The sequence below is a fragment of the Sciurus vulgaris genome (assembly GCF_902686455.1).
Source record: "Sciurus vulgaris genome assembly, chromosome: 5".
In the NCBI taxonomy this organism is placed as follows: domain Eukaryota; kingdom Metazoa; phylum Chordata; class Mammalia; order Rodentia; family Sciuridae; genus Sciurus; species Sciurus vulgaris.
The window spans coordinates 114314468-114340888 of NC_136465.1; the positions used below are offsets into that span (position 1 = coordinate 114314468).

At 50.6% G+C, this 26421-nt stretch overlaps 1 protein-coding gene across 3 annotated transcripts; it reads left to right on the top strand.

Moving 5' to 3' along the window:
• Positions 1 to 9343: 9343 nt before the first annotated feature.
• On the top strand, positions 9344 to 25856 carry ACVRL1 (activin A receptor like type 1). Of its 3 annotated transcripts, XM_079143042.1 has the most exons (11): positions 9462 to 9610; positions 9879 to 10075; positions 16185 to 16253; positions 16772 to 17023; positions 17215 to 17426; positions 17633 to 17732; positions 18058 to 18204; positions 18503 to 18778; positions 19567 to 19764; positions 22333 to 22463; positions 23631 to 25856. In XM_079143042.1, the coding sequence occupies exons 1-11, from the start codon at positions 9477 to 9479 to the stop codon at positions 23763 to 23765; spliced, it is 1851 nt and encodes a 616-aa protein (XP_078999168.1). In that variant the 5' UTR covers positions 9462 to 9476; the 3' UTR covers positions 23766 to 25856. The 3 variants fall into 3 exon arrangements, with proteins under 3 accessions (XP_078999169.1, XP_078999170.1, XP_078999168.1); XM_079143043.1 differs by lacking the exons at positions 9462 to 9610; positions 9879 to 10075 and adding an exon at positions 9344 to 9412; XM_079143044.1 differs by lacking the exons at positions 9462 to 9610; positions 9879 to 10075 and adding an exon at positions 9405 to 9422.
• The last annotated feature ends 565 nt before the right edge of the window (positions 25857 to 26421 follow it).

Consider the following 26421-nt stretch of genomic DNA (forward strand, 5'->3'; position numbering starts at 1 on the left):
AAAAAGAACTGAACAGTTGACCAGGTGTGGGAGGGAAAATCTTCATTGACTATCTTTTTGAACTTCTTGATTTGAAAAAAAAAAAAAGAAAAGAAAAACAACTGTATTTTTTAGACCAGTTTTAGATTTACAGAAAATTTGTGAAGGTAGTACACAGAGTCCCCTCAGTCTTCTCTTATTAATGTGAGTATAGTACATTTGTTGCAATGAACGAGCCAATATGAATACATTATCATTAACTACAGTCCATATTTTATTCACACATCCTTAGCTCTTACCTAATGTCCCCGTTCTGTTCCAAGATCCTATCCAGGATGCCAAATGAAATTTACACATCACTTCTCCTTTGATTCCTTTTAATTGTGACAGTTTCTCAGCCTTGCCTTGTGGCTGATAATCTTGGCAGCTCTGAGTAGTACTGGTCAGGTATTTTGTGACTGTTTCTCAACTGGAACTTGCCTGTTGTTTTCTTATGATTGAACGGGGCTTATGGGTTTTCAGGAGGAAGACGGTAGACAGAGGTCAAGTTTTCATCATGTCAAGGTCAGGAGCACTTCCTGTGAACATGACCTGTGACTGTTGGTGTTGGTCACCTGGCTGAGGTACTATTAGCAGGTTTCTCCTATAAATTTACTCTTTTCTCCTGTTTCTATTCTGTACTCTTTGGAGGGAAGTCACTATAGGAAACCTATGCTCATAGAATGGGAGTTAAGTTCCATCCCTTTCAGGGTAGAGTATCAATGTGAATTATTTGGAATTCTTCTGCACAGAATATTTTGACTTTTTTATATATATACACTGGGACTAGGGATTGAACCTAGGTTTATCTAACCACTAAGCCACATCCCCAGAATTTTTTTTATTTTTTAGTTTAAGACAGGGTCTTGCTAAATCGCTTAGGGCCTTCTAATTGCTGAGTCTGGCCTTGAACTTGTGATCCTCCTGCCTCAGCCTCTCAAGTTGGCATTTAGACTTTTTAATCATGTATGAGTATATTTTGAAAAAAATTAAATCTGCTCTTTTTTTAATAGCTGTTCCATTATATGAAAATTTATTAAATTTATTAAATTTATGTTATTAAAACATAAGACAAAAAGTACATATTTGGCAAAAGACCTAAAACAAATACAGAGAAAAACTTATGTTACAACACATTATTTTTTTCTCCAAGTAAATGAAACATTTTATTTAAAATATTTGATATACCCTAGAATATTTTCTTTCATTTTGAAAATGTATGTGCTTTTATTTCTAGATCATCACACTTTTTGGAACAACTTTTGGAAGGATTATGAAATAAACTACACCCCTTGATGTTGCAAATTTGTCCTGAATTTCAAGTTGATATTTATTAGATTTACTTCATTTTCATTTGGAGCACACTCTCAAGACTTTGAGTGCCTGAAAATCATACTAGTCTCTGTCATTAACCTAAGGGATGTGCCTGGCCTTGTTAGTGCTATCTCTTCCTTCCTTCCTTCCTTCCTTCCTTCCTTCCTTCCTTCCTTCCTTCCTTCCTTCCTTCCTTCCTTCCTTCCTTCCTTCCTTCCTTCCTTCCTTCCTTCCTTCCTTCCTTCCTTCCTTCCTTTCTTCCTTCCTTCCTTTCTTCCTTTCTTCCTTTTTTGGTACTGGGGTTTGAACCCAGAGGTGCTTAACCACTGAACCACATCCTCAACCCTTTTTAAAATATTTTATTTAGAGACAGGGTCTTGCTGAGTTGCTTAGGGCCTCACTAAGTTGCAGAGGCTGGTTTTGAACTTGCAATCCTCCTGCCTCAGCTCCCCGAGCTAGTGGGATTATAGGTGTGTGCCACCGCACCCAACCAACATCACTTTCTGATTTAATCTTCATCTTCCTTCTATTGTACAATCGAGGAGACTGAGGTTGTGAAAGCTGTGATGGACCCAGTGTCTCTTCTTGATAGGTGGCTACATGGTGCTTGAAGCTCAAGTCCCTGAGACTCCAAAGCCCATGTCCATCCCACTGCAGCTCATGATGTCTGCCCACAGCTGAGCTTCCTCTGCTTCTTCAAACATCTCCCTCCCACCTCCCACCTGCTCAGGGGTGACCCCAGAATCTACAGGGGTCTCTCTGTTCCAACTGGGCTGGATTTAGTGTAGGAGGCAGCAGAGGCAGGAGTCTCCCTACCTTGCTGAAGATCCACCTTTCCAATCCTTGGCCATCTTCAGGACACTAGAGTCCCAGGCTTTCCCTCCAGCAAACCCTCATGCCTAGCCTGTCTCTCTAATCCCCTAACAGCTCCTGACAGCTACCTCCAGTCTTCCCCAAAGCCCTTCCCCAGGCTGATCAGAGGGGAAAGAAGCCTCCAGGCCTGGACTTGCTCTGCCTGGGCCTCCAAAGCCAGTCTTTCCTCTGTTGTCCGGGTTCCCCTGCCCTCATTCCAGTTTCTGAGGCTTTCAAATTATGTCCCTGTCAGCAGAAGCTGAGAAGCCCATGACAAGGCCTGTAGCTGTACAGAATGCAGGCCACAGGGAAATCGCCTTTGGAATGCAGTAGCCCTGGATTTCCATCGGGCCCCTGCCTCTCCCAGCCTGTTTCCTGGTTTACAACAGCAAATGATGATCATATATAACCACTGCTGCTTTCCAGGTTGTTGTGAGCCTAAAGAGTGAGGGCTCTGCAGGGCTCTAAGCGCCGCCTGGCACATGGTCAGGCCTGGGAGGTCAGCAGCAGACTGAGCAGCAGCCAGTGATGAAGTAGTCGAGTGGGCAGCACCGTGGAGGAGGCCAGTGGATGCTCCCTTGGGATCCCATGGCCTCTGTGATTCTAGGATGTTATTCCGGTGACCCTCAAAATCCAAAGACACATCCCAGGCAGCCTTCTCAGCATGCCCACCCCAGCCCCAATCACAGCCTGCTCCCTGTCACTGTGGCACTGAGGGCAAGCCAAGCTGTTCACTGCTGGGCATGATCCATCCCTACCCAGGAAGATGGGGCTCTGTGGGTGGGACTACAGGGTCAGCTGTCCTATCACAGGCTGGGATGTTAGCTAGGCTCATGGAAACCCCCCTCCCCTCACTTCTGTGTAGGCAGAGACCATGTCTGCATACCCAGCTCCTGGCTCAGTGCCTAACCTACTCAAGGCACAAGAAATGTATATAGAAAGGAACTGAGAAGGCTCCAGTAAGGTCCAAGATGCAGAGAGGGGCCTATATCATCTACCTCCTCTCAGAGGTTGCCTCCTTTCAGTGGCAATGTCCCCAGTAATGCCAGGGCATGTCCCAGGAAACCCAATGGGTCAGGAGAAGGCAAAGGAATAGATATATGGGGGGAAGGACAAAAGAAGAGGTGGAGACTCATTGGTCTGTGTTCCCTTTTCTCCATACTGGGGAACTCCAACAGGATTCCCTCCTTACCAGCAATCATATTTTCCAAATGACTGACTGCACCCATGCATCTTCCACACACCCGACCAGGCTGGCCATGCCCCCCGCCCCCCAATCTCTTCTTTGTCCTGACCTCTCAGGACCCTTTGCCTGTAAGGTCTTAGCTGCCTCCACCGAGGAAGCCACCTGGCCAGGGCTTATGCAAAGATTTGGACCTGCTTACCTCTCTCCTTACTCCTAGAGGGACTGTGGCTTTCACTGTCAAGTGAAAGGCCTGAAGCAGAGGAGTTGAGAACAAGACCTGACCTTCCCCTCAACAGCCCTGCCCCTGCCTGCTCAAGTTAGACAGACTGAAACCTCCACCACAGTCACACACACAATGCCAGATGCAGATATCAACAGCCAGGCCCCCAGGGTTGGCCAGCTCACAGGCACAGAAGCACACACAGGCCCACTGGCCCACAGACTCCCAGTAGCATACAAAGGGACCACATACCCAAGCACACATGAACACAGTCACACAGGTGCACAAACACATAGAGGCACTGACCAAGAAAGACAGGGTTCCCTACTCCCTGTGGTTCCAGCCCATTGTCTTCCCAACCCTTTGCCCCCAACACTGTGCATCCAGCTCCTCCACACATGCCTGGTGTGGAGTTCCAAAGTCCCACTGACCAACTGGAGCAAGAGATGGAGGGTACTGGAGCAGGCCAAAGCCTTGGTCTTAAGTCTCCCTTTAGACCTGGTGTCTTCCTTGACTGGGAAGAGCCATGGGCCTTCTCAGAGAAGGACAGAGGAAAGCAGGTCTAAACCCAACTCCTTTGTGCCTGCTGACACCACTCTTGGATACCTCTCTGCTCCCCATTCCCTGCATCTGTGCCAGTGCCCTGCACTGGGGGACAAAGGTCAGAGGCCTGTGATTTGGAGAGTCCTGGAGACAAGAACTTGCTTGAGGGCCCTCAGCCCCAGGGCCTCTGGTTCTGGGAAGGGCAGAGCCTGGGCACGAATGCTGGAGGGGCGGGAAAGGGGCAGGATTTATGGCATTTCCCCTCCAGCTGGAAACAAAGGCAGATTCCTGTGTCCAGTGTGAGCAATCCGGTCCCACCCACCCGAGTGGCTAGAGTTGAAGGAAATCCCGTTGGCCTCTGGCCTCACCCAGCTACTCAGCCGGCTCTGTCAAACAATCTCTTTCCCAGCCAGAGCTGTTACCTCTTCTCAAATCCTGGGAAACCTCTCCTTGTCCAAATGCCAAAGCCTTTTCCATTGGGGATGGCCACCTTAACCCCTCACACTCTCTCTCCGGGCAGTAAGGGTCCCCTTAGCACCATGTCTCTCAGCCCCTTGCCAGTCAACCCTGGCCTCCCTCACCCAAGTGCAGGCTTGGCTCTTCATTAGAGGGGGAAAGTTGAGATGTCTTTAAAGAAGTCCTGTGCCACCCAAAGTGTTCAGCAAGTCCTTGGAGGCAACCTCTGTCCTGAGTTTCACCTGAACATTCTACAATAACAAGAGTGGCATCCCAGCAAATTGACAGAATTTTTTTGGGGGGATACTGGGGATTTAACCCAGGGTTGCTTACCACTGAGTCACATCCCCAGCCCTTTTTATTTTTTATTTTGAGGCAGTGTCTTCCTGAGTTGATGAGGGTCTTGCTATATTGCTGAGGCTGGTCCCTCGGGATAACAGGCATGTGCCATCACCCCCTCTGATCTTCTCTTCTTGCTCCAAAATTGTAGCTCCAAGGAAGGGGTGGATGCCACTGTCCTTAATCAGTGACGTGTCAGGAGATTCTGTCTAGTATTAATAGAATAAGAAGTAAGGGTTTGGCTGTATTACTTAAATTTTCATAATAATAATAAAATAATCCATTATAAAAGGGAAAACCATCTAAATGACCTAAATCCTGAAGCTGTTGAATAATAACAATACCTGAAGTTTTAAGATCTATAGTCAGCCCAGGAACACACATTATTGAGAGTTATTAAGTGTCAGAGAAATGACACTTTGAGAAAAGGGATGTCCCCAGCAAGAGGGTCTGGGGATGAAGTACAATTGCTTCTCATTAAATACTCTTTTGCAGAATATTATTTATTTTACCTTGTGCTTATTTGGGTTTTCTATATATTTTTTCAAAATGGTTGCCTCATACTCTTTAGCCTCCCCAGCAGTTGCATATTCATCTGTATGATAACCCTCATGTAGCTATCAAGAGGGGCAATACTTATTACTCATCTTGAGCAGTTGAGGACATAGGGGTTGCTCTACCATCCCCAGCCTCGCCTCTGGTCTCCTGACTCCCCATTTCTGTGCTCTTTCTCCTACCCAACAGCTCTGCTCTCCCTCCAAACCAACCAAAATCATGAGTGAGTGTCACAGCTGGTGGAGGACTTTCTCAGGTATTTTGCTGTTGGTCTGAGAATGTAGTAGAGAAGGAATTATCGATCCCTTCCCACAGGTATGGAAACTGGGGCTCACACGCAGTGTTCCAGTTCCCAGACTTTCCACTGACTCTTTTCTTCCTCAGCAGCCAGTTGGTTTGAGAGTTTGAGAGTTCAGGGTCCTGGGAAGAAAGTGGGGAGGGGCGACCCAGAACCAGGAGCACTGCCAGAGAGGAGGTGGCACCAGAACCAGGTTCTGAAGGAGACTGGCATCACACAGGCACCTTTTAACCTCCAGACTCTTCTGCACTGATGTGCCATCCCTTCCTCAAGAGGTTCTATCCTGAGATGTGTTATCCCGAGGGTCCAGGGTTGGGAAGGGAGCAGACAAACCCCTCTATAGGAGATCTGGAAGAACTGGGAGGAAGAGGAAGAGGACTTGGCGGCTCAGAGTCTGGAAGTCTGGCCCATGTCTGCCAGCCTCTTCCTGAGGATCTGGGCAGAGCTCTGGCTTCTCTACCCTCCCAAACCTTGGCACCAGCCCAAATGCCTGTTGACCTGAGTTATGGAGGCAGAGCCATACAGTCCAGGTGGTTTCCTGAATCTTAATGTCAAAGAATATTACACACACTGGGAGGGACCTTCAGGATTCTCTAGTCTAAATCCCTCAGGGTACAGAGGAGGAAACACATCCAAAGAAGCGATACAGGCCCAGAACCCAGGTGCCATGACCCACAGTTACTCTTTTCAGGACACCATGGCACCTTTTGCCCTGAGCTGCAGGACACCTGGAAAGACATTTCCTCTCCCTCTTCCTCCAGGCAAAACTCTGCCATACTAAGAATCTCTCCTGGGTGTTGAATAGACGGATAAATGAAATTTACAGGTATCTGCTCTTTTTCCCTAAAGGAGATTCACACTTCTTCCTCCTCAGGCACCCTGTTCTACAGGTTTTCTGTCCTACATTTGAAAAATTTCTAAATTGTCTAATTGAATTCTCCCACTCTGCAATTTTTCTTCTTTTCTTTTTGCGGTGCTGGATGTTAAATCCAGAGCATCACACATATTAGACAAGCCCTCTACCACTGAGCTATACCCTCAGCCCTCCAATCTGCAATACAAGTGGAGCAAAGCCCAGCTCATCCCCTGCTAGAATATTATGGCCAGGTGCGGTGGCATACACCTGCCATCTCAGTGACTCTGGAGGCTTGCTTGCAGCAGGATAGCAAGTTGGAGACCAGCCTTGGTAACTTAGTGATACTCTGTCTCAAAAAAAAAAAAAAAAAAGAAAAGAAAAGAAAAAAGAAAGAAAGAAAGAAAGAGAAAGAAAGAAAGAAAGAAAGAAAGAAAGAAAGAAAGAAAGAAAGAAAGAAAGAAAGAAAGGAAAAATTTCTGGCGACGTAGCTCAGTGGTAGAGCTGCCCTGGGTTCAATCCCCAGTACCATGCACGCACAACAAATATTATGAAGCATCTTGAGATAGAAATAGCAGAGCTTTAAACCAAGCATGGGTCCCTGAACATCTGCACTGTTCACACACCTAGAGTAATGCTTGGCACACCTGTAATTCCAGTGGAATATATTATATTTTTTAAAGGGCTGGGGATATGGCTCAATGGTTAAATGCCTCTGGGTTCAATCCCCAGTATCAAAGGGACTCAATACTTATAACTGGTTCAGAAAGGAAAAGGTGTCCATTGCCTTGCTTTCACACTGGAATCTGTGTCACCTGCCATGGTAGAGAAGTCTTGCTCCGGTTTCACTCACACTTTCTTCCCAGGATCTCCAGGCCTGTGCTTCAGGCACTGCTGGGAAATTCTGTGTATCTAAATCTCAATCGAAGTCCTGGGCTGTTTCCTCATGTTCTGTCCTCACTGAATATGAGGAACAGCTGGTTCCTCTGAGCAATTAATTCTTGAAGACTTGGACACAGTCTGTAATTCCTTTTCCATGTCCTCATTGGCCTGAGGCTCCAGTGCTTTCTCCAACTCTTGTGTCCCTTCTCTGACACCTCCCCCAGGTTCTCTGTGTGCTCTGGGAGGCCTGGGGTTTGCAAGAGCTCCCCCCACTGAAGCGCCAATCACAGTCCAGAGGGCTCAGTGTCCTGAGAAGTGGGGGAAGACTCCAGCACCAATGACCAGCACCCTTCTAACGGGTCCTCTCTTCCTCCTCCCAAAAGCCTACTCTACTTTTATCTATTTCATGAACCCTGCCCCCGAAAAGTCTTCCATCCCCACTGACTCCCATTGGTGACTCTCAGCTCTTGACCAACTCGATGATCTCCCACATTCATCTCCCCAAGGGTTCAGGTCTTGGACTTGGGCTATGGGGGTCCCATGGAGTCTCATCCCAACCCCCCAGGACTGAGATTCATGGGTTGGGGGCGGGAGAGATTAACTAGAAGTCAAAGCAGAGCAGAGAGGAATGTGGGTGCAAAAGATGGTCGCACGCCATGCTCCCAGTTATGTAGTAATAGAGTGCCGAAGTGGCCGCTATAATCTGAAAAAGCAGATACTGTAATCCCATAGTACTTCCTATTGGCCGCAGGACACAGTTCTGTCCTGACACTGAAATTTGGGTGTGTCAGAGTTCTGGGAATTCATGAGGCTCACAAATTGTGAAGCGGTAGCAGGGTGGGGGATGGGGAGGGTTTCAGCAAAGGAAGTGAGGTCAGTCAACTATTGATGCCTGCCTGAGCCTTTGGCCATTGTCTCCCCCAGCCTCTATTCCTGTCAGCCTGTGGGGTGAGGTGTCACTGGCCCATCTTGCAGAATCCCATGTTAGAGCTAAACACCTTAGAGGTCTACTCCTTCATCTCTCCACAGGCCCTGAGGCCACTTCCTCCACAGCCTTTTCATATGTTAACTTATTTAACAAACTCCCTCACTGAGGGCCTACTTTGTGTGGGCTTAGCCAGCCAGCATATTGACTATAGACAGATAAACATCATGTCCTTTGATTCTGCCTGCCACAGAGGAGTCTGACACTGTTTATTATGACCATCTAACAGATGAGGGACTGAAGCATGGAGAAGTATCCCTTGACTAAGGTCATACAACTAACCTGGATTCCCAGTAGGTAGTCTGACTTCAGAGTCTGTTTGGATAACCAGGAGGCTAGGAATAAAATCCTGCCACAGAGCACACTCAGTGACTGAAGCAAAAAGTGACAGGGAGGTCTGTACTCCCAGCCCTGGCAGGGGCATCAGGAGAAAGTACTGAGAAAGTACTGTTGACCCTTTGATTCCCATTCTGTTCCCTCCCCAGCCACCTGGTCTCAGCAGTGTGAGGTTCTGTTCCCTACCGCTAGAGTTCCATTTTGGCGAACTGGGGCTTTTCCTGGAAGGGGAAAATTCAAGGCAGCTCCCAGCGTCTCCATTCTGGCCACCCCTGGTAGAGAGGCCGTCCTTGTCACCGCAATGCTGCAGACGGAGAAGCTCAGCCCACCCTCATCAGAGACCCAGAGCTGCCCTATTTGGGTCGCTTTACCCCTGTGTTGAGCGCAGACTGGGGAGGCGGCGGAAGAGGGGAGGGGACAGGGTGTATGTGAAGGGGCTGGAGGGAGGAGGCAAAAAGATTTGGGCCCAGTGAGGAGTCCCAGAGGGCGGGGCCAAAATTTATTCGGACCCTGCGGGCCGCAAACTGCCCTCGCTCCTCCGACACTCCTAGACCGAGAACGCGGGCTGAAGCCGGGTAAGGACAGGTAACCTCCCTCCCGCGCCACCCCTGCTCCTGTCCTTCCTTCGATGCCCCGCTTATGGACGCCGGGGTTCCAGGCTGCTCCCTCAGCGGCTGCGAGCGCCCCCGCCCACCCCAGCCGTCACACGGTGCCTCCCGCCTCAGCTCGGGCCCCCACGGCTCTGGGCCGGGACCCCACGGGACCCCCACGGCGCAAGTCCAAGGCCCGCCCCCTCGGGGAGGCGGATGTGGGAGGCTGGGCGGGGGCGCTGGCCGGTGACCCGGAGCTGGGGGCGACCGGGACGGCGGCCGCGCCGGGGGTCTGGGAGCTGCGCGGGGGGAGCGGCTGGTCCCGCGGCTCCGCCGGGGTCGAGCGGGCGGCCAGTCGGCGAGCTGGGCAATAGGAAACGGTTTATTAGGAGGGAGTGGTGGAGCCGGGCCAGGCAGGAAGACGCTGGAATAAGAAACATTTTTGCTCCAGCCCCCTTTCCAGTCCCGGGAGGCCGCCGCGCCAGCCGCGCAGAGCGAGCCCCTCCCCGGCCCCAGCACGTCCCGGGCCGCGCCCGGACCCCGGGCCCGGGTCCCCAGTCCAGCGCTCGTCGTGTGTCCGCGGCCGACACCAGAGAGAGGAGGCGGCCCCCCGCTCGCTCACTCTTGCTTCCGCCCGCGGGCCCAAAGGTGAGTCCAGGGCGGTGGCCAGCACGCGAGGCGGCGGCTTGACCCCCGCCCCAGTAAGCCCTTTCTTTGGGTGGATCTCAAAGACCTCTCAGAGAAGTCGCAGCAGGGTCAGTCCGAGATCAGGATGCGCTGTCTGCATACATCTGCCTATTACCGCACCTGAGAGTGGACTGGGACCCAGGAATCGCTCCTGCTAGGTGACCTGGTGGCTGTCACTTAACTTCTCTCTTCTTCTATCCTCATCCATGAAGTGGGCAGAAACGTTCTTGCCCTGCTACTCTCACACGTCCCTCCAGGCCGCTGGGTTGACCCGAGAGTGTGTCCATTTTCATTGCTATTGAGCCTCTCCTTGAAGCCACCTTCCCCGGACCAGCCTTTGAAGCTCTTGTTTAAGGTATCTGACACTCTTAACTCCTTCCCACAAGCCTTACCCCCAACCCTGGATGGTGGCATAATTCCCATACCATGGCCTTCTTCCTTCAGGGTCTAGGTTTTCAGTCTGCCTGGACACTAAAACCTCTTGAGGTCTCTGGGTTGGCTACCTGCTCCTTCTTTTCCTCTCCAAGAAGGGTCCATAATGGGCAGTAGCTCTCATCCCCTATTTATAGACAGCTGGCTTAGTTAAGTTTCTGTCCTCTCTGATTCCTCACTGTTCCATTTGTCCAGTACCAGTCCTCTCACCTGTTCTCCCATGTCGTTGTGCTGTTAAAAGTAGCTATCATTTATTGAGTACTTATTATATACACCTGTAGATATAGTTTGTCTCATTTAATCCTGTTCACAATCCAACAGAAAAGGGATTAATTTATGCCTAGCTTAAACAGGTTCAGACTTGAACAACTTGTCCATTGCACCTTGAATGGTTTAAATAGCAGGATTGGGGTATTGGTAGCATTGATTAAGTGCGTACTGTTAGTAATCTGCTGAATAACTTTACTAGTTACATCTATGAAATAAACACTATTACTAGGGATATCATACTGTATACACTCATGAGGAGAGGCCTAAGCCCAGAAAGGCTAAATGACTCGCTCTAATCTTACAGCTCTAAGTGACAGAGGTGTGATCTGTTTTTTGATGTTGTTGTTGTTGTTTTGCGGTGCTGGGGATGGAACCCAGGGCCTTGTGCTCACAAGGCAAGCACTCTACCGACTGAGCTATCTCCCCAGCCCTCAGAGGTGTGATCTGAACCGAGGTCCACATGATCCAGAGCCCCCACCCTAAACTCTAGGTCAGACCGCCTTATCTGTAGTTTTGCTTTGCTGAGGTTTCAGTTACTCGCAGTCAACCGTGGTGTTAAAATATTAAATGGAAACTTCCAGAACTAATTCATAAATTTTAAATGGTACACTGTTCTGAGAAGTATGGTGGAATCTTGCATCATCCCAATCCTTCCTCCCTGGGACATCATGCTGTATAGACTGGCCGCCTGTTAGCCACTTAGGAGCCGTCTTAGTTGTCAGGTTGGCTGAGGAGGCTTTGCAGTGCTGTGTTCAAGTAACCCTTATTTTACTTAGTAACCACCCCAAAGTGCAGGATCATTCTGACAGTATGGATATTCCAAATGGAGCTGTTAAGCGCTTCCTTCAAACGAAAAGGTAAAAGTAGATTTTTATTACAGTATGTTGTTATAATTGTTCTATTTTATTGTTGATGTTAATCTCTTTGTGTGCCTAATTTGTAAATTAAACTTTATCATGGGTATGCATGTATATGAAAAAACATGGTATATGTAGGATTTGGTACTATCCGTGGTTCCAGGTATCCACTGAGGGTTTTGGACCGTATCCCCCTCAGGTAAGAGGAGGTGTGCTGCCTCTACACTCTGCTGGAGACTAAAATCCAGGCTTGTTTTTGCTCTATCACACTTCTGTGAGGGGCTAATAACATGCTGTGAATGAATTGGAAGGGCAGCCTGATGTGCACAGCTCAGTCTGGTCCTCTGTGGTCCAGGTTAGACCTAATGGAGCGAGACTGAGGCAAGATGGTCGTGTTTCATGCTGGGCAGCCAGCTCTGCAAACATCACTGCTGCGTTGAGCCTTCCTGCTGATGGCAGTGGGTTTTGTCAGTCCCTCAGGTGCACTGGGGAGAAAAAAAAATTAACAGCCATCTTCCAGGCACACCTCTACTCTGGCTTACCCACCTGAGACTCAAACACTGACTTCACACAGATGAGATCTGGGTGGCAACATTGTAGTTGCAATTAAACTGGAGTAGGGCACCTGTTGATGACAATAGCGAGCAATTTGTTAGCTGGGTCCCATAACATCCTTTTCCTCCTTCGAGGGACTCACCTAATTCCAAACAGTTGGAGGAATAACAATGACCAAATGAGGATTTATTCTCAGCAATTTTTAAATTTATCGAAACACATTTGGATAGGCTGGAATTGTAGCTCAGTGGTGGAGTGCTTACCTAGCACATGTGAGTCATTGGGTTCAATCTTCAGCACCACATTAAAAATAAATAAATAAAACAAAGGTATTGTGTCTATCTACAACTAATACATAGTTGGAGCTGGGTGTGGTGGTGCACACCTGTAATCCCAGCTACCTGGGAGGCTGAGGCAGAAGGATTGCAAGTTGGAGGCCAGCCTGGGCAACTTAGTGAGATCCTGCCCCAAAATAAAAAATAAAAAAGGACGGGGAATGTAGATCAGTTATAGAGCATCCCTGGGCTCAGTCCCCAGTACAAAAACCAAACCAACCATATTTCACTTACCATCCTGAGCCCCAGTTTGCCTGTTGAATTATTGTAAAGATTAAATGATGGAATGAAACCACCATTTGACCCAGCTATCCCACTCCTTGGCCTATACCCAAAGAACTTAAAATCAGCATACTACAGTGATGCAGCCACATCAATGTTCATAGCTGCTCAATTCACAATAGCCAGACGGTGGAACCAACTAGATGTCCTTCAATCGATGAATGAATAAAGAAACTGTGGTATATATATACAATGGAATATTACTCAGCTATAAAGAATAATAAAATTATGGCATTTGCAGGCAAATGGATGAAACTGGAAAATATCATGCTAAGTGAGATACGCCAATCTCAAAAAACCAAAGGATGAATGATCTCACTGATAAGCAGATGATGATACATAATGGGGGGTGGGTGGGAGGGAGGTAAGAATGGAGGAAGGAAGGACTGTATAGAGGGAAGAGAGGGGTGGGAGGGGTAGGGGGGAAGGAAAAAATAATAGAATGACTCAAACACCATTTCCCTATATAAATGTATGATTACACAAATGGTATGCCTCTACTTCATGTACAAATAGAGAAACAAGATGTATCCCATTTGTTTACAACAAAATAAATTTTTAAAAAAGATTAAAAGAGATAAACCATTAAAGTTCAGTAGTTGGCACATAGTACTCAGGGGAGGTAACTATTATTACTTCATAGTTTTAACTAATGTTTCAACTTAGTTTAAGGTTTGTGATTTGGGGCCAACAAACAGTGAAACTTCTGTCTGTAGGAGATGTTTCATGCGGTTTTACTTTAGAAGTGAAAGGATACTGCTAGCCCCCAAAAGTCTGTGCTACAGTCTGGTTCAAGGCAAATCATGTGTGGGTTGGGTGTCCGTCTGAGTTTAGCCTGGTGAGACCTCAGGACCCCTCCTGTACTTAACCTTACGCAGTGCTCGGTCAGGAACTGCAGTCCCAATTTTACTCCATCATATTCCCAGGATTAGACCAGAGGTGAGTTCTGCAAATACTGCCGGCCCTTCCCTGCCTGGTCAACGACTAGAGCAATGGCTGGAGCAATCACTATCCCCACCCTTGCTCCATAGTGTCACCAAGTCCTTGGCTTTGTGTTTAGCCTTGTCTGTCCCTTCTGTTCCAGGAGTTGGGGAGGTCCCTGGGTGGGATGGAGAATCCTTTCCCTTTGTGAGCCATATCCACTCACCCAGAAGGGCAAAATGAAAGCCTAGAAGCCAATCTTAGCTTCCTGTTGGACACATTTCTCAAAACATGGCACCCACACAAACTGATCAGAATTCCCTGAGAACTTCTGAAAAATGCATGTTTCTTGCTGGTCTCAGATATACTGAATCATAATCTGGAGGGGCTGGGGATGTAGCTCAGTGGTAGAGCACTTGCACTTGTCTAGCACATGGGAGGCCCTGAGATCAATCCCCAGTACTGAGGGGGTGGGGAGAATCTGGAGTTGGAGTGAAATCAGAGAACATGCATCCCTAGCCCACTGCAGGGATGTCTAGTAGGGGAAGTGAGTAGGTGGGCTAGGGATGGTCCAACAAGTGGAAGCTTAGGTAGTGGATCCTAGAAGGATGACAGATGCCATGTTTGTTGTTGGCCACCTTTTCTTTCCTGCCTCACCCTCTCCTCAGCAGCTTTCTGGGCAAAGGCTGCTAAGGATGGCTTCCTGCCCATACCCTAGTGGGCAGATTCAGCTCATCTGGGGCTCTCTCTTCATCCAGCCACCGGTCCCATTGCATAGTGCTGGCCAGAGTCCTCACTGACTGCCCAACGGGACAAAAGGCAGATCAGGCAGAGGCTGGGGACACAGCTGCAGCAGCCCAGGGCTCTGTTTCCTTCCCCAGCCAGGGCCTCTGGGGCAGAGGAAGCCCAGGCAGGAAGGCCAGAGCTGCCACCAGCCGGAGAGGCCCATGAAGCCCCCACCCCACCCCTAGCCACCCCACATTCAGAGCCTCAGTGCATTATTCTTTGATAATGGACCTTCTGTAGCCTAGGTGGCCATATGCCCAGCCCTATAGCCTCATCATGTCAGGCCAAAGGGCACTCTTCCTCCCTCTTGTTAACTGCCCTGGTTAGAGAGCCAGTCCCCAGACACATTCCTGAACATTCTTTGCCATTTAGAAAGTCCTTGTCGCTGCCTGACCACAATCCTTGCTTACAGTCTCAGCCCATATCTTGTGGTTCTAAGCTTTGAGAAGTGAAGAGTGGGGTGGCTTGGGACCCGAGTTGGGGACTATCATAGATCAGAATTACTACCCTTAACATTCTCCATCAAACTTCTAGAAAAGTCCAACCTCAGCCAGTCATGGAAGGTCAAACATTTAATGTCTAAATGTGTTTCACTTCCCCTCCCTTCATCACTGGCCCTCCCCCACCCTTTCCCAGGACAACAAGGAACCAGAAGTATGCTAGGGAATGGCTCTCAGAGGGTACCTTTTATTCTGCTAAGGTGGTAGAGAAGTTCTTTTATGCCTGGCATGACCCTACACTGTCCAAGCTATGCCTGGTGGTTATAATCCCAAGGTTTCAGACGTGTGCTACCACTATTAGATCAGGAAACAGTGGAAGGAGCACTGGACTGGGAGTCTGGACACCTGGGTTGAACTCCTGCTACTGCCACTGAGTCCTGCCTGACCCTGGACAAGCCTCCTTCCCTTTCTGAGCCTCAGTCCCTTCTTCTCTAAAGTCAGGAGTTGGACTTCATGATTTCCAAGGTGTCCTTCCAGGATTGTGTCACGTGCATGTCTCAGCCCCAGGTGATTCCTCCAGACCCTGCAACTGCTCCAGCCTGCCATGACAATATGCCCTTAATTCTCTGTTGTGCGTGACTCTGCTTGTTCTATCCAGACCTCAATCTAAACAATCTTGATTCCTGTTCCTGGCTTGGCGGGACCCTGAATGGCAGGAAGTGAAGACAGGAGCCTGTTTATGTTTGAGGCAGCCACAGCAGGGGTGGGGGGGTGGCACTGGGAAAGGAGTGGGCAGGGGTGGAGGCTGGGAGGGGTTGGCAAGAGGCATAGGGAAGAAGGGGGCTGCTAAAGAAATGCTCCATCTACCCCACCCCAGAGCCCTCTGCATCCTCCCAGCCTGCCTCCGGGTCTGAGCTCAGCAGCAGAGGAGCAGAGCTGGGATTCCCTGGAGCTCACCACAGGTCACTTAAATATGGGTTTCCACCCTTAACCCTGAACAGGATGGTTTCCATGGGGAAGTGAACCAGGACTTCCCTTGCAGGCCCCGCCTCAAAGCCAGACGTAGTGGGGAGGTGGCCTCCCTGCCTACCCCCAAAAAACCTCCCAGTGATTTCCTCCTGGTAGGAGGGAGTCACAGTCAGCAGCTGTCACATTTTTTTGCAGATCTTACCTCCTCTCCTTCTCTTTCCAGGGACCATGAACTTGGGCCACCTCAGAAGGGGCTTTCTAATACTGTTAATGGCCTTGGGCCTGATTCATGGTGAGTATGGGGGGAGAAGCTGGGAACAGGAGCCTGGATGGGGAAAGGGCTATCTGGGTTCTGCTCGGCTCAACTCTTGCTGGGGCCGAATCTGAAGAACTGGGGAGAAGGAAGATGGGCTTGACTAGAGTCAGGGGAATAAGAGGCTCGATTAGGCTAAGCTCCTTGCTGTCCTCTTGACACAAAACTGTCAGACTCCAGGGTGGGGACTTCCATCTAAGGTGGAGGGTGGGGTATTGGCAGGAAGAGGCTGAAGAGCCTTTGGGGCTGGGGCTGGGAGCCTGGGCCAGGTCTAGAACTAGAAGAGGAGGTTTGGAGATCACGCGGCAGACAGAAATCTGCTTCTCATAGTCTCAGCTGCTCTGAGGGAGGGATGATCAAGGGATGGAAGTAAGAAACCAGGGCCTCAAGGGATTTGTTTGGAGGATTAAAAGGGAGAGGAGTGGGACAGCATGGGTTTTGAGTTCACCTCGGGAGAGCTGTACCCAGAGTGGCTGAACTTCTGGCATGTCTCCCAGGTGACCCCGTGAAGCCCTCTCGGGACCCGCTGGTGACCTGCACATGCGAGAACCCACACTGTAATGGGCCTACCTGCCAGGGAGCCTGGTGCACAGTAGTGCTGGTCCGGGAGCAGGGCAGGCACCCCCAGGAACATCGAGGCTGTGGGAGCCTGCACCAGGAGCTCTGCAGGGGACGCCCCACTGACTTCGTCAATCATTATTGCTGCTTCAGCCCCCTCTGTAACCACAATGTGTCCTTGGTGCTGGAGGGTATGTCCAGTGGCCCCAGCAACCCCTCCTTCTCAGACCCTGCCCACCCTGCCCTGCTTTTCTCTCATGCTCTGGCCCATAAGGGGATGGGGTCAGGGGCAGGATACTGGGATCTGACTGGCAGAGTGACCTGACCCAAGGGTGGGGAGCTGGTCTGATGGAAGTTGGAACTCAATATACCTTTCTGACAGCCACCAAGACTCCTCCAGAGCAGCCGGGAGCAAATGGTCAGCTTCCTCTGATCCTGGGCCCTGTGCTGGCCTTGCTGGTCCTGGTGGCCTTGGGTGCTCTGGGCCTGTGGCATATCCGGCAGAGGCAAGAGAAACAGCGGGGCCTGCACAGCGACCTGGGCGAGTCCAGTCTCATCCTGAAGGCATCCGAGCAGGGAGATAGCATGTTGGGGGTATGGACCTCGGGGAACTGGGATCCCTGGTGGAGGGTGGATAGCCAGGAACTACAGAATTAGAAGGGAACACCTGGAGATTAGAGCAGGCAGGGAACTGGGTGAGTAAGGAGTATGCAATGACAGCAGCAGGATGCAGGTTGACAATAGAGAAGGGGGCCATGGCTGGTGGGAGCAGCCTCTCAGTGGCTTCTTGGTATCCTCAGGACTTCCTGGACAGTGACTGCACTACCGGCAGTGGCTCTGGGCTCCCCTTTCTGGTGCAGAGGACCGTGGCACGACAGGTCACCCTGGTGGAGTGTGTGGGTGAGCAGTGGGTGAGCCCAGGGATGGGGACTGAGTGCTCCCATAAGCCTGGAGGGATGAGAGAGCTCTTGACTTCGGAGTCACAGTTAGGGCCAGGCCTGGGTCAGAATGGAAATTCTGCTGGACAGGGAGTGGGCTGGAGATGGGCCAAGGCTAGGTTCTTCTTCAGGAACAAGAACAAGAGCATGGTTGAGGGTAGCCTGCATTTGGGTTTAGGTCTCAGAGGTTCTGCAGGTGGGGTTTGTATAGCATAAAATGGGGGGCTTTTCCCAGACTTTGTGTGCCCAGTGTGTGACTCTTCCCCTCCTCTCCGGCACTGGATTAGGAAAGGGCCGCTATGGTGAGGTGTGGCGAGGCTTGTGGCATGGCGAGAGCGTGGCGGTCAAGATTTTCTCCTCAAGGGATGAACAGTCCTGGTTTCGGGAGACAGAAATCTACAACACTGTGTTGCTCAGACACGACAACATCCTAGGCAAGGGGGATGGGCACTGTTCCAGGCTTGGGGTTCTCATTCCCCTGCACTTATGGCTGGAGCCCACAAACCTCCAGACCTTATTAATCTAACCCGGATCTACTCCCGGCCCACCTTCAGCCCCAACCTCTGACTCCAATTTAGGACTATGACCTAAGTCTGATCAAGTACCACCCCAGCCCCAGCCCCAGTTTGGCCCAGCCCATTCCTGCCTCCCAGCCCCACCCTGACTTGGACCAGTTTAGTCTCTTCCCTCCCCAGACCCTTGTCTGAGCCACCCTGACCCTTCTGCGCACAGGCTTCATCGCCTCGGACATGACTTCCCGCAATTCGAGCACGCAGTTGTGGCTCATCACGCACTACCACGAGCACGGCTCCCTCTATGACTTTCTGCAGAGGCAGACGCTGGAGCCCCAGCTGGCCCTGAAGTTAGCTGTGTCCGCGGCCTGCGGTCTGGCGCACCTGCACGTGGAGATCTTTGGCACACAGGGTAAACCCGCCATCGCCCACCGCGACCTCAAGAGTCGCAACGTGCTGGTCAAGAGCAACTTGCAATGCTGCATTGCCGACCTGGGTGAGCCGCCAGAGCAGGGGCGGGGCGGGGGCGGGCCCTTCGCCGGAGGGCGGGGTTCGCGCGCTCTGCCTTTGCTTTGCTTGTTCTGGTGGATGTGGACCGCGATTGGCACTTTGCAACTTGAAGAAGTGTCTCGTTTCACCGCTGCACGAGGCCCCCACGGGTTCTCTTAACACTCTTTTCAAACCCAGATCCCTTCCACCACCCACCCTGGCTCCAGGAGTTGGGAAAAAAGGGACAGGGCACCCAGGAACCTGGATTATCTTCCTAGTTTCCCTGGCTACATTGGTCCCCTGCACCCAACTTGAGGTGAAATGGGCATAATAAAGCCTACTTTGCCTATTCACATTTGATAGGTTTTTGGGAACCTTGAGAGCGCTATGAAAGTAAAGGGTAGCTCAGCGTGGTGCGCACGCGTGCAATCTCAGCGGCTAAGGAGGCTGAGGAAGGACCAGGAGTTCAAAGCCAGCCTCCATGATTTATTAAGGCCCTAAGCACCTCAGTGAGACACAATCTCTAAATAAAATACAAAAAAAGGAATGGGGATATGTTCAGTGGTTAAATGCCCCTGGCAATCCCCAGTACAAAAACAAAACAAAACAAAAAAGAGTAAAGGTAACTGGAAACTTCCTTCTAACCACTGTCTTCTGTCTTCCAGCCCATCTCTGTGCAGGTCTCCCTTTGCCTGCCTCTTTATGTGTCACTGTTTCTTTCCATCCCTACCTGCCTGGAAGCCAGCCTCTGCTGGCCAGCATGAATGGCAGGAGTAACAGGTTTCACACCCACAGGCCTGGCTGTGATGCACTCCCAGGGCAGCGACTACCTGGACATCGGCAATAACCCGAGAGTGGGCACTAAGCGGTACATGGCACCGGAGGTGCTGGATGAGCAGATCCGCACTGACTGCTTCGAGTCCTACAAGTGGACTGACATCTGGGCCTTTGGCCTGGTGCTGTGGGAGATTGCTCGTCGAACCATTGTCAATGGTGGGTGAGGGCCCACTATGTATAGGGTGGAAGAAGACTGGTGGAGATGGGGGCTTGCTGCCATGGCTGGTGCCCATGACCTGAGGGGCTTTTGGCTAGACCTGACATCCCTTCATTGATACTCACCAATGGTTCAGCTGAGGGACCTTTTAAGTTTCATTCTGAGTCTGTGAATCTGGCTATGAAATCTTGGGCTAGTGATAACAACAGAAATATTAAGAGCAGCTAATGTTTATTCAGCTTAAAAATGTGCCATATACTCTGCATGTATCAGCTTATTTAAATTTCCTGCATTGGCAGGGAGGTGGTATTGCTTAGTGGTTAAGGCACAGGCTTGGAATCAAATTGACCAGGCTTTTTCCCAGATTTTGCCATGATTCTGAACTGGTTACTTAACTTCTCTGTGCCTCAATTTCCTCATTTATGAAGTAAGAATAAAAATAGCTTCCTAACTGTTGAGCTAATCCAAGGGAAGTATTGAGAACAATCTTTAAAGCTAAACATTAGTGGCTATTATAGTTGTAATAGGATAAGTGCCTGACATAGTATTATCCCCACTTTATGGATGAGAAGACTGAGGCACAGAAATATAGCCTACCAGAGACAGCATCAGGATCTAAAACCAGGCAATCTGATTCTTTAGCCAGTGTTCTTTATCATTGTGACACTTAAACCTCTCTGGTTCTTGATTTCCTTAGCCACAAAAATACAGGCTGTCATAGTGCCTATACTTACAATGGCATCATTTTACTGTGGGTTGCCCCAAGGGACTCTTGATTAGTGGAGCTGGGAGCTAGTAGAGGCACCTGCCTTGGTCAGCTCTCTGGTGCTGCCTTCTCAGCCCTGGGATAGATGGAGATCAAGAGGTTGTCTGGATTGGCAGGATCATGGTCAGCCTTTTAGAGGTTGCCCATTGCCCAGGCTGCCAGGAGTCCTGACAGGTTGGGGACTATCTTCAGGACATGACTACAGCCCTCCTCCTTGGGGCAGGAATGTTCTTATTTCCTGAGCAGCTACCAGGAGCCAACCCCTTGCCAGACTTCATTTGCCTCAGAGACCATACTGACAGCAGGGAGTATCCCTTGGGGAGACTCTCGAGGGGCTTAGACTCCTGGGCTTGAGCTGCCAGAGTAGGCTGTAAGAAGCTGGAGTTGAAAGAAGGGGGCACTGGGACAAAGCCAAGGCCTCCGGGACCAGGCTGCAGGCAGGAAAGGAAGAGCTGGGAGGGAGGCAGCCTGTGGGCTGCTGGGGCGGAGGGGAAGCTCTGTCACCCCACACAGATTCTCAGCGCATTATAAACACTGTAATCTGGTGTCAGCCCCGGCACTGATTAAAGGCTCATTAGACACGCTTAGGCCTCTGCGCAACACTGATTAGGGGCAAGTGGCACAGGGGTGGCCTGGAAACCCGCCACGGGGAGAGCAGCTGATGAAGGCTCCACTGAGGTGGTGGCCTGTGTGGCCATGGCCCCCAGTCTGGGGCCTGGGAGCAGGATGGGGTGTCTGCAATTCATAGACACTGTTTTCAGAAAGCTCCCAGGGATTGTGCACTTGGGATAATTTGAGGCAGGGTAGGGGGCCCTGCTGACTGTGGGGGTCAGTGGAGGCCTGTGCCTTTCCTGATGGAGAGTAGATGTTGTTTGAACCAGGGTAAAAATAATTTTTCCTTAGGAAAGGTGTTTTCTGCCCCTTCTTGTCCTTGTTCCAATCCTCATCCAGCAATCAACCAGCTGTCCTCCTTTAAGTGGAGTATGGGGGTCAGGAGCATGGGCTTTGGGGTTAGATATTTGGGCTTCAGGCCTAACTCTGTCACTTACAACCTCTTGATCTTAGACAAGTTTCTTTAACTCTCTGGACTTCATTTCTTGGCTTATAAGGTGGAGCTCATAGTATTATGTACCTCTTAGGGCTGCTGTGAGGATTTAAGATAGAGCACTTAACGGCAGTAGCTGGCGCAGAGTAAGTGCTCAGTAAACATTAGGTATTGTTATTATGGGGCATCAGAGTTAGTCAGGGCCAGGCAAGGCAGCAGAGGAATGACTGGAATAAGATCTAGCCTAGGGGACCTGGGGCTGGGGCTCAGGGGCAAAGCACTTGCTTAGCAAGTGTGAGGCACTGGGTTCAATCCTCAGCACCACATAAAAATAAATAAATAAAATAAAGGTATTGTGTCCATCTACAACTAAAAAAAAAGAATTAATAAAAAAAAAGTTCTAGCCTAGGAATCCAGTGAGATGCCATTACTTGAGCTCAACTATTCTGAGCATCAGTTTCTCTAACACGGGGACATTAATGGTACCCACCTCACAGGGCTGTCATGAAGACTAACAGGATAATGCATATAAAGTATTTAGAGTACAATGCTTGACACATGAGACATGCAAAAGAAAGGCAGTAATTATATTAGTTATAAATAGATTTATTATATTATAGTATCCCCCTCAGGGTGACATGACCAGGCAACCAGTTTCCAGACCCCTAGCACAAAACCTGGGCAAAGCTGTCCTCTGGGTTCTATTTGGCCTCTTTGGGGTCTCAAATGATTACCCAATCCCCCCTCAATCTCCAGGCATTGTGGAGGACTACAGGCCACCATTCTATGATGTGGTACCCAATGACCCCAGCTTTGAGGACATGAAGAAGGTGGTGTGTGTTGATCAGCAGACCCCCACCATCCCTAACCGGCTGGCTGCAGACCCGGTGAGGACTCTGCTGGGGCTGGGATGGCATGGGGTGGGGGCTCACAGCTGAGATTTCTGGGCTTAGGAACTACGTTTGAGGCCTCTGCTTCTTGGGTAGGCTCTGGGTGTCTTGGGTACTCCCCTCCATATCCCTGGCCTGTGGACCCCCATCCTCCTAGAGCCCTCTGGTCAATCTAAGATTTTGAGAGCCCTTCACCTTGCCTATGAAAAGTTAGAGGATCTCTGCTGTGGAGTTTTTGTCATTTGTCTTTTTTTTTTTTTTTTCCTCAAAACATTTTATGTACTCATACAAAATTATACACACCTGTGTATAAATACAAATTGGCATATATATGCTCCTAAACACACACTCTCAAACACACACATGTACATCTATGCCAGACTGTTGGCCCCAAGAGGACAAAGAGCATGTCTCTTTTGCTCTCTCTTACACCCCATTACTTATCCCAGTGCCTGGCATGTAATAAAGACCTAATAAATATTTACTGAAAGAATTAATAACTGTACACATGTATACGCACATATGCACACACAGACACACACATTCCTATACAACATACATATCCATTAAAAGTCACATGGGTGCATTCCTGCACATATACCCACTCTCAGGAACCAGAGGAGGTGGGGCTGGCCACCGAACTTCCTGGGATGGGTTCCTCCCTAGACTTGGGCGTTTTGGGGGCAGTACCCACCTCCCGTACTTCCACTGTCCACTGGGCCCAGCTGTGGTTGGTGGAGGGGCTGGGAGTCACTGCCAGTGCACTGGGCCTCCGGCTGCAGTGGGGACGATGTGGGAGCCCCCAGGCTTACAGAGCTGCCCTTCCCCGTGGGTCCTGGAGGTGGGCTGGGTAAGGTGCTCCACTGACACTGTGGGCTCCTAAAGACATGCGTGCTCTCTCTCTTTCTGTGCTGCCTACCTCCATCCCCTCACTCCGCTCTTCTCTCTTCCATTATCTTCCTCCCCTCATCCTTGCTTGGTCCCTTCCTTTCTCCCTCTCACCACTCACCTTTCTCTTGCCCTCCTGCCCACCACTCCCATCTCTCTCTTTCTGTCCCTTCTCTCCTGCTATCTCCCACTTCTGAGCCATCTGCCTCACGGCCTCCTTTCCATCTTCCCTGTCGGTCCCTGCTTCCTCTCCTCTACCTCTCTTCTGACCTCCAGGTCCTCTCAGGCCTGGCTCAGATGATGCGGGAGTGCTGGTACCCCACCCCCTCCGCCCGCCTCACTGCGCTGCGCATCAAGAAGACACTACAGAAACTCAGCCATGATCCAGAGAAGCCCAAAGTGATTCACTAGCCCAGGGACGCTGGACTCACTCTGCTTGCAGTATGGGGTGGCAGGGGATTGTGGCCCAGCTGGGTTGTGTGTGTGTGTGTGTGTGTGTCTGCGGTGGTGCGTGTGCGCTGGGGAGAGGTGCCCCCCTGTGGGGCAGCTGTGCCTGCCGAACTTGGCCCCAAGCCCATCCAGTCAAAAATACAGCTGGGCTGAAATCTGATCCCGCGCCGTCTGGCCTGCTCAAAGTGGCCGGCTCCCTGACGCCTGGCTTTCTCTCCCGACCCCACGCCAGCAGGGTACACCCCCTACCACTTCCAGGGCGGGATGTAAAACAGTATAGCCATGCCAGGGAATCCCAGTCCTGGGCCCAGAGCCTGGTCATACACTTCCCCTGCCCTTGGTCAACCTCACTGCCCCACCAGAGCTGCCAGGGTGGCACAGGGCCCTGTCCAGCTTTCAGCAGATGTTCTATCCTGTCAGACCTCAGCCTCTGACACAAGTTCCAGATACCCAGGTTCCTCAGTTGCCCTCCATGTGTTTATATCTCAGAACCACAACACCTTGGATGCAAGGTCCCTGCTAGCTGAATGCCAGCTGTCAGGAGGAGCTGGGCTGATCCTGCTGCTCCCTGTCCCCTGGCTATTCTAGCTGACTTGTTAGGGCATTAAAATTCAAGGGGTCCTGATGAGGTATGACAGGACCATATGGCAGTGGAGAGATGTCAGGTCAGGCAGTAAGGCCCAGGACCTTCAGAATAATTGAGAGGACGTTGGGTTAAGTGTGGCAGCGGATAGGAAGGAAGGTTTGAGTGGGAGTCAGGAGAATTGAGTTGGGTCCTAGGTACTTGCTCCATGCCACCAGGCTGGGCCTTTAGTCTTAGGACCTTTGTTTCTTCATCAGTGTACTGGAAGATTTGGTCCTGATGTCCTTCTTCAGCTCCAGTTTTCTTTGAATGTCACCCTGTGTGAGAGCTAAGCTCATCAAGCTCTCCTGCTCCTATGCTCTGGCCGCTGGCAATCTGCCTCAAGATGGGAATGTGAAATGCTTGTATCAGAGGCTAGGAGGATCTGAAGGGCCTAATTCTGCAAGCTCCAGTTCTTGCCTTAGGCCATGCTGGTGACCATCCTTGAGTTCAGACAGCCCTGAGCCTTCTGGCTGAAGCAAGCCTCCCATCCACTTTATGGCTTGACCTTCTCTGCCTCAAGGCTAAGGGACAGCTTCCTATGTGACCTGCAAGATGCAAAAGAAATATGGCTCCAGCCAAGAAGCCTCCAGTACCCAGGTCCTGCTCTATACTGGCCCGGTTCCTTATTCTTGACCCAGAGAGTTTTTGTGGGTCTTGGTGACAGTAGAGAAACACACAAAAAAGTTCAGCATTTGGAAACGTCAAGGTGTATGTCCATGTACTGAGCAGATGATCCTGGAGCCTGGGTGGGTAGATGGTGTGGAGGGAGATATGTTGGAGGCTGAACTTCAGGGAGTATTGTATGTGGGATCTCAGGCTAAGGACAGGGCAGCCCTCAGCTTGAGAAGACCTGGCCTAGCAGTCCTCAGCCCTTGGGGACAGAGAAGGAGGGCTCATGCTCTCCCCAACCTCCTAGAAGGACTGCTGGGGTGTCTTCCTCCACCCCACTGCAGAGGTTTCCCAGGCAGATCTCCCAGCATTGTGCAAGGCAGGGAGAAGAACCAGGAAATGAAACTGGGTGAAAACATTAAGCAGCCGGTTCCTGGAATACTAGGGCAGAGTTTGCAGGTTCTCTGGTCACTGGAATCCACCCAGTTCAGGATCAAGGCTCCCATTTGGAAGATTTTATGTCTACTAAATTTGGGGTTAAACTCTTCCTGAAACTCCACAACCAGAAACCCAAGACAGGAGCTCCCTAAAGCCTGGGAAAACCCTATATGGAGAAGGTCTGAGAGAGGAGCTGGAGTGACAGGGGAGGGTGGAAGGAAGGGGTCACACTGGAGAGTGGTCTACAAATGCTTCTGAGTGGAGGAGGTATTGCAGAGTGGAAATCATACTTTTTTTTACCTGGAGATACTGTTTAGGGGAGCATTTAGCTCGTGCCCAGCCACATAGTAGGCCCTCAATAAACCATGATTGAACGTTGAGCTCCTGTGGAGTCTTCCCAGGTCAATGCGTCTGTAGTGGTCCCTTCACACAGATACAGAGGGAGCTTGTGGGGACCAGGAAGGAGGGAACCCCAGGGTTCACCCTCCGCACTGCTCGTGGGCAAGTCACAGCTTCTGAAAACCCCTGCTAGACTCCCAGCGGTACTCAAATCATGCGACTGGGAGTGTCTGCGATCGCGCGCCTGCCACGTCGCCCTCTGCTGGCCGCGGGTCTGGCCAGCGGCCGCCTCCCTCCCCCGCGCAGATCCGGGCAGGCCTTTCCCGGCAGGCTGGGGACTTCTTTCCCAGCCGCGTGCGCCACGCACCGTGCGTGCGCTCAGCTGCCCTTCTGGTTAACAGGGACTGTCCCCGAAAACCACACCTAGCAGGGAGCTCTCTGAGTCCTCAGAAGCGGCTTGATCTGCTCTCAATTCCCTGTTCTCAATTCTCTACTCAAACGGAATCCCCACCTTGTATGGAATCGATCCACACCCCCAGAATGGGAAGCTCCTGGGCATCCACCCTGGCGCCTTAAGCTCAGAAAGCATCTCACTCCCCTTTCCAC

Excerpts from the sequence above, each read along its gene's own strand:
- ACVRL1 (XM_079143042.1), top strand. The coding sequence starts at position 9,477 with ATGGACGCCGGGGTTCCAGGCTGCTCCCTCAGCGGCTGCGAGCGCCCC. Across the intron at positions 16,254-16,771 it reads GGCCTTGGGCCTGATTCATG|GTGACCCCGTGAAGCCCTCT; the intron begins GTGAGTATGGGG and ends CATGTCTCCCAG. Across the intron at positions 22,464-23,630 it reads ACCGGCTGGCTGCAGACCCG|GTCCTCTCAGGCCTGGCTCA; the intron begins GTGAGGACTCTG and ends TCTGACCTCCAG.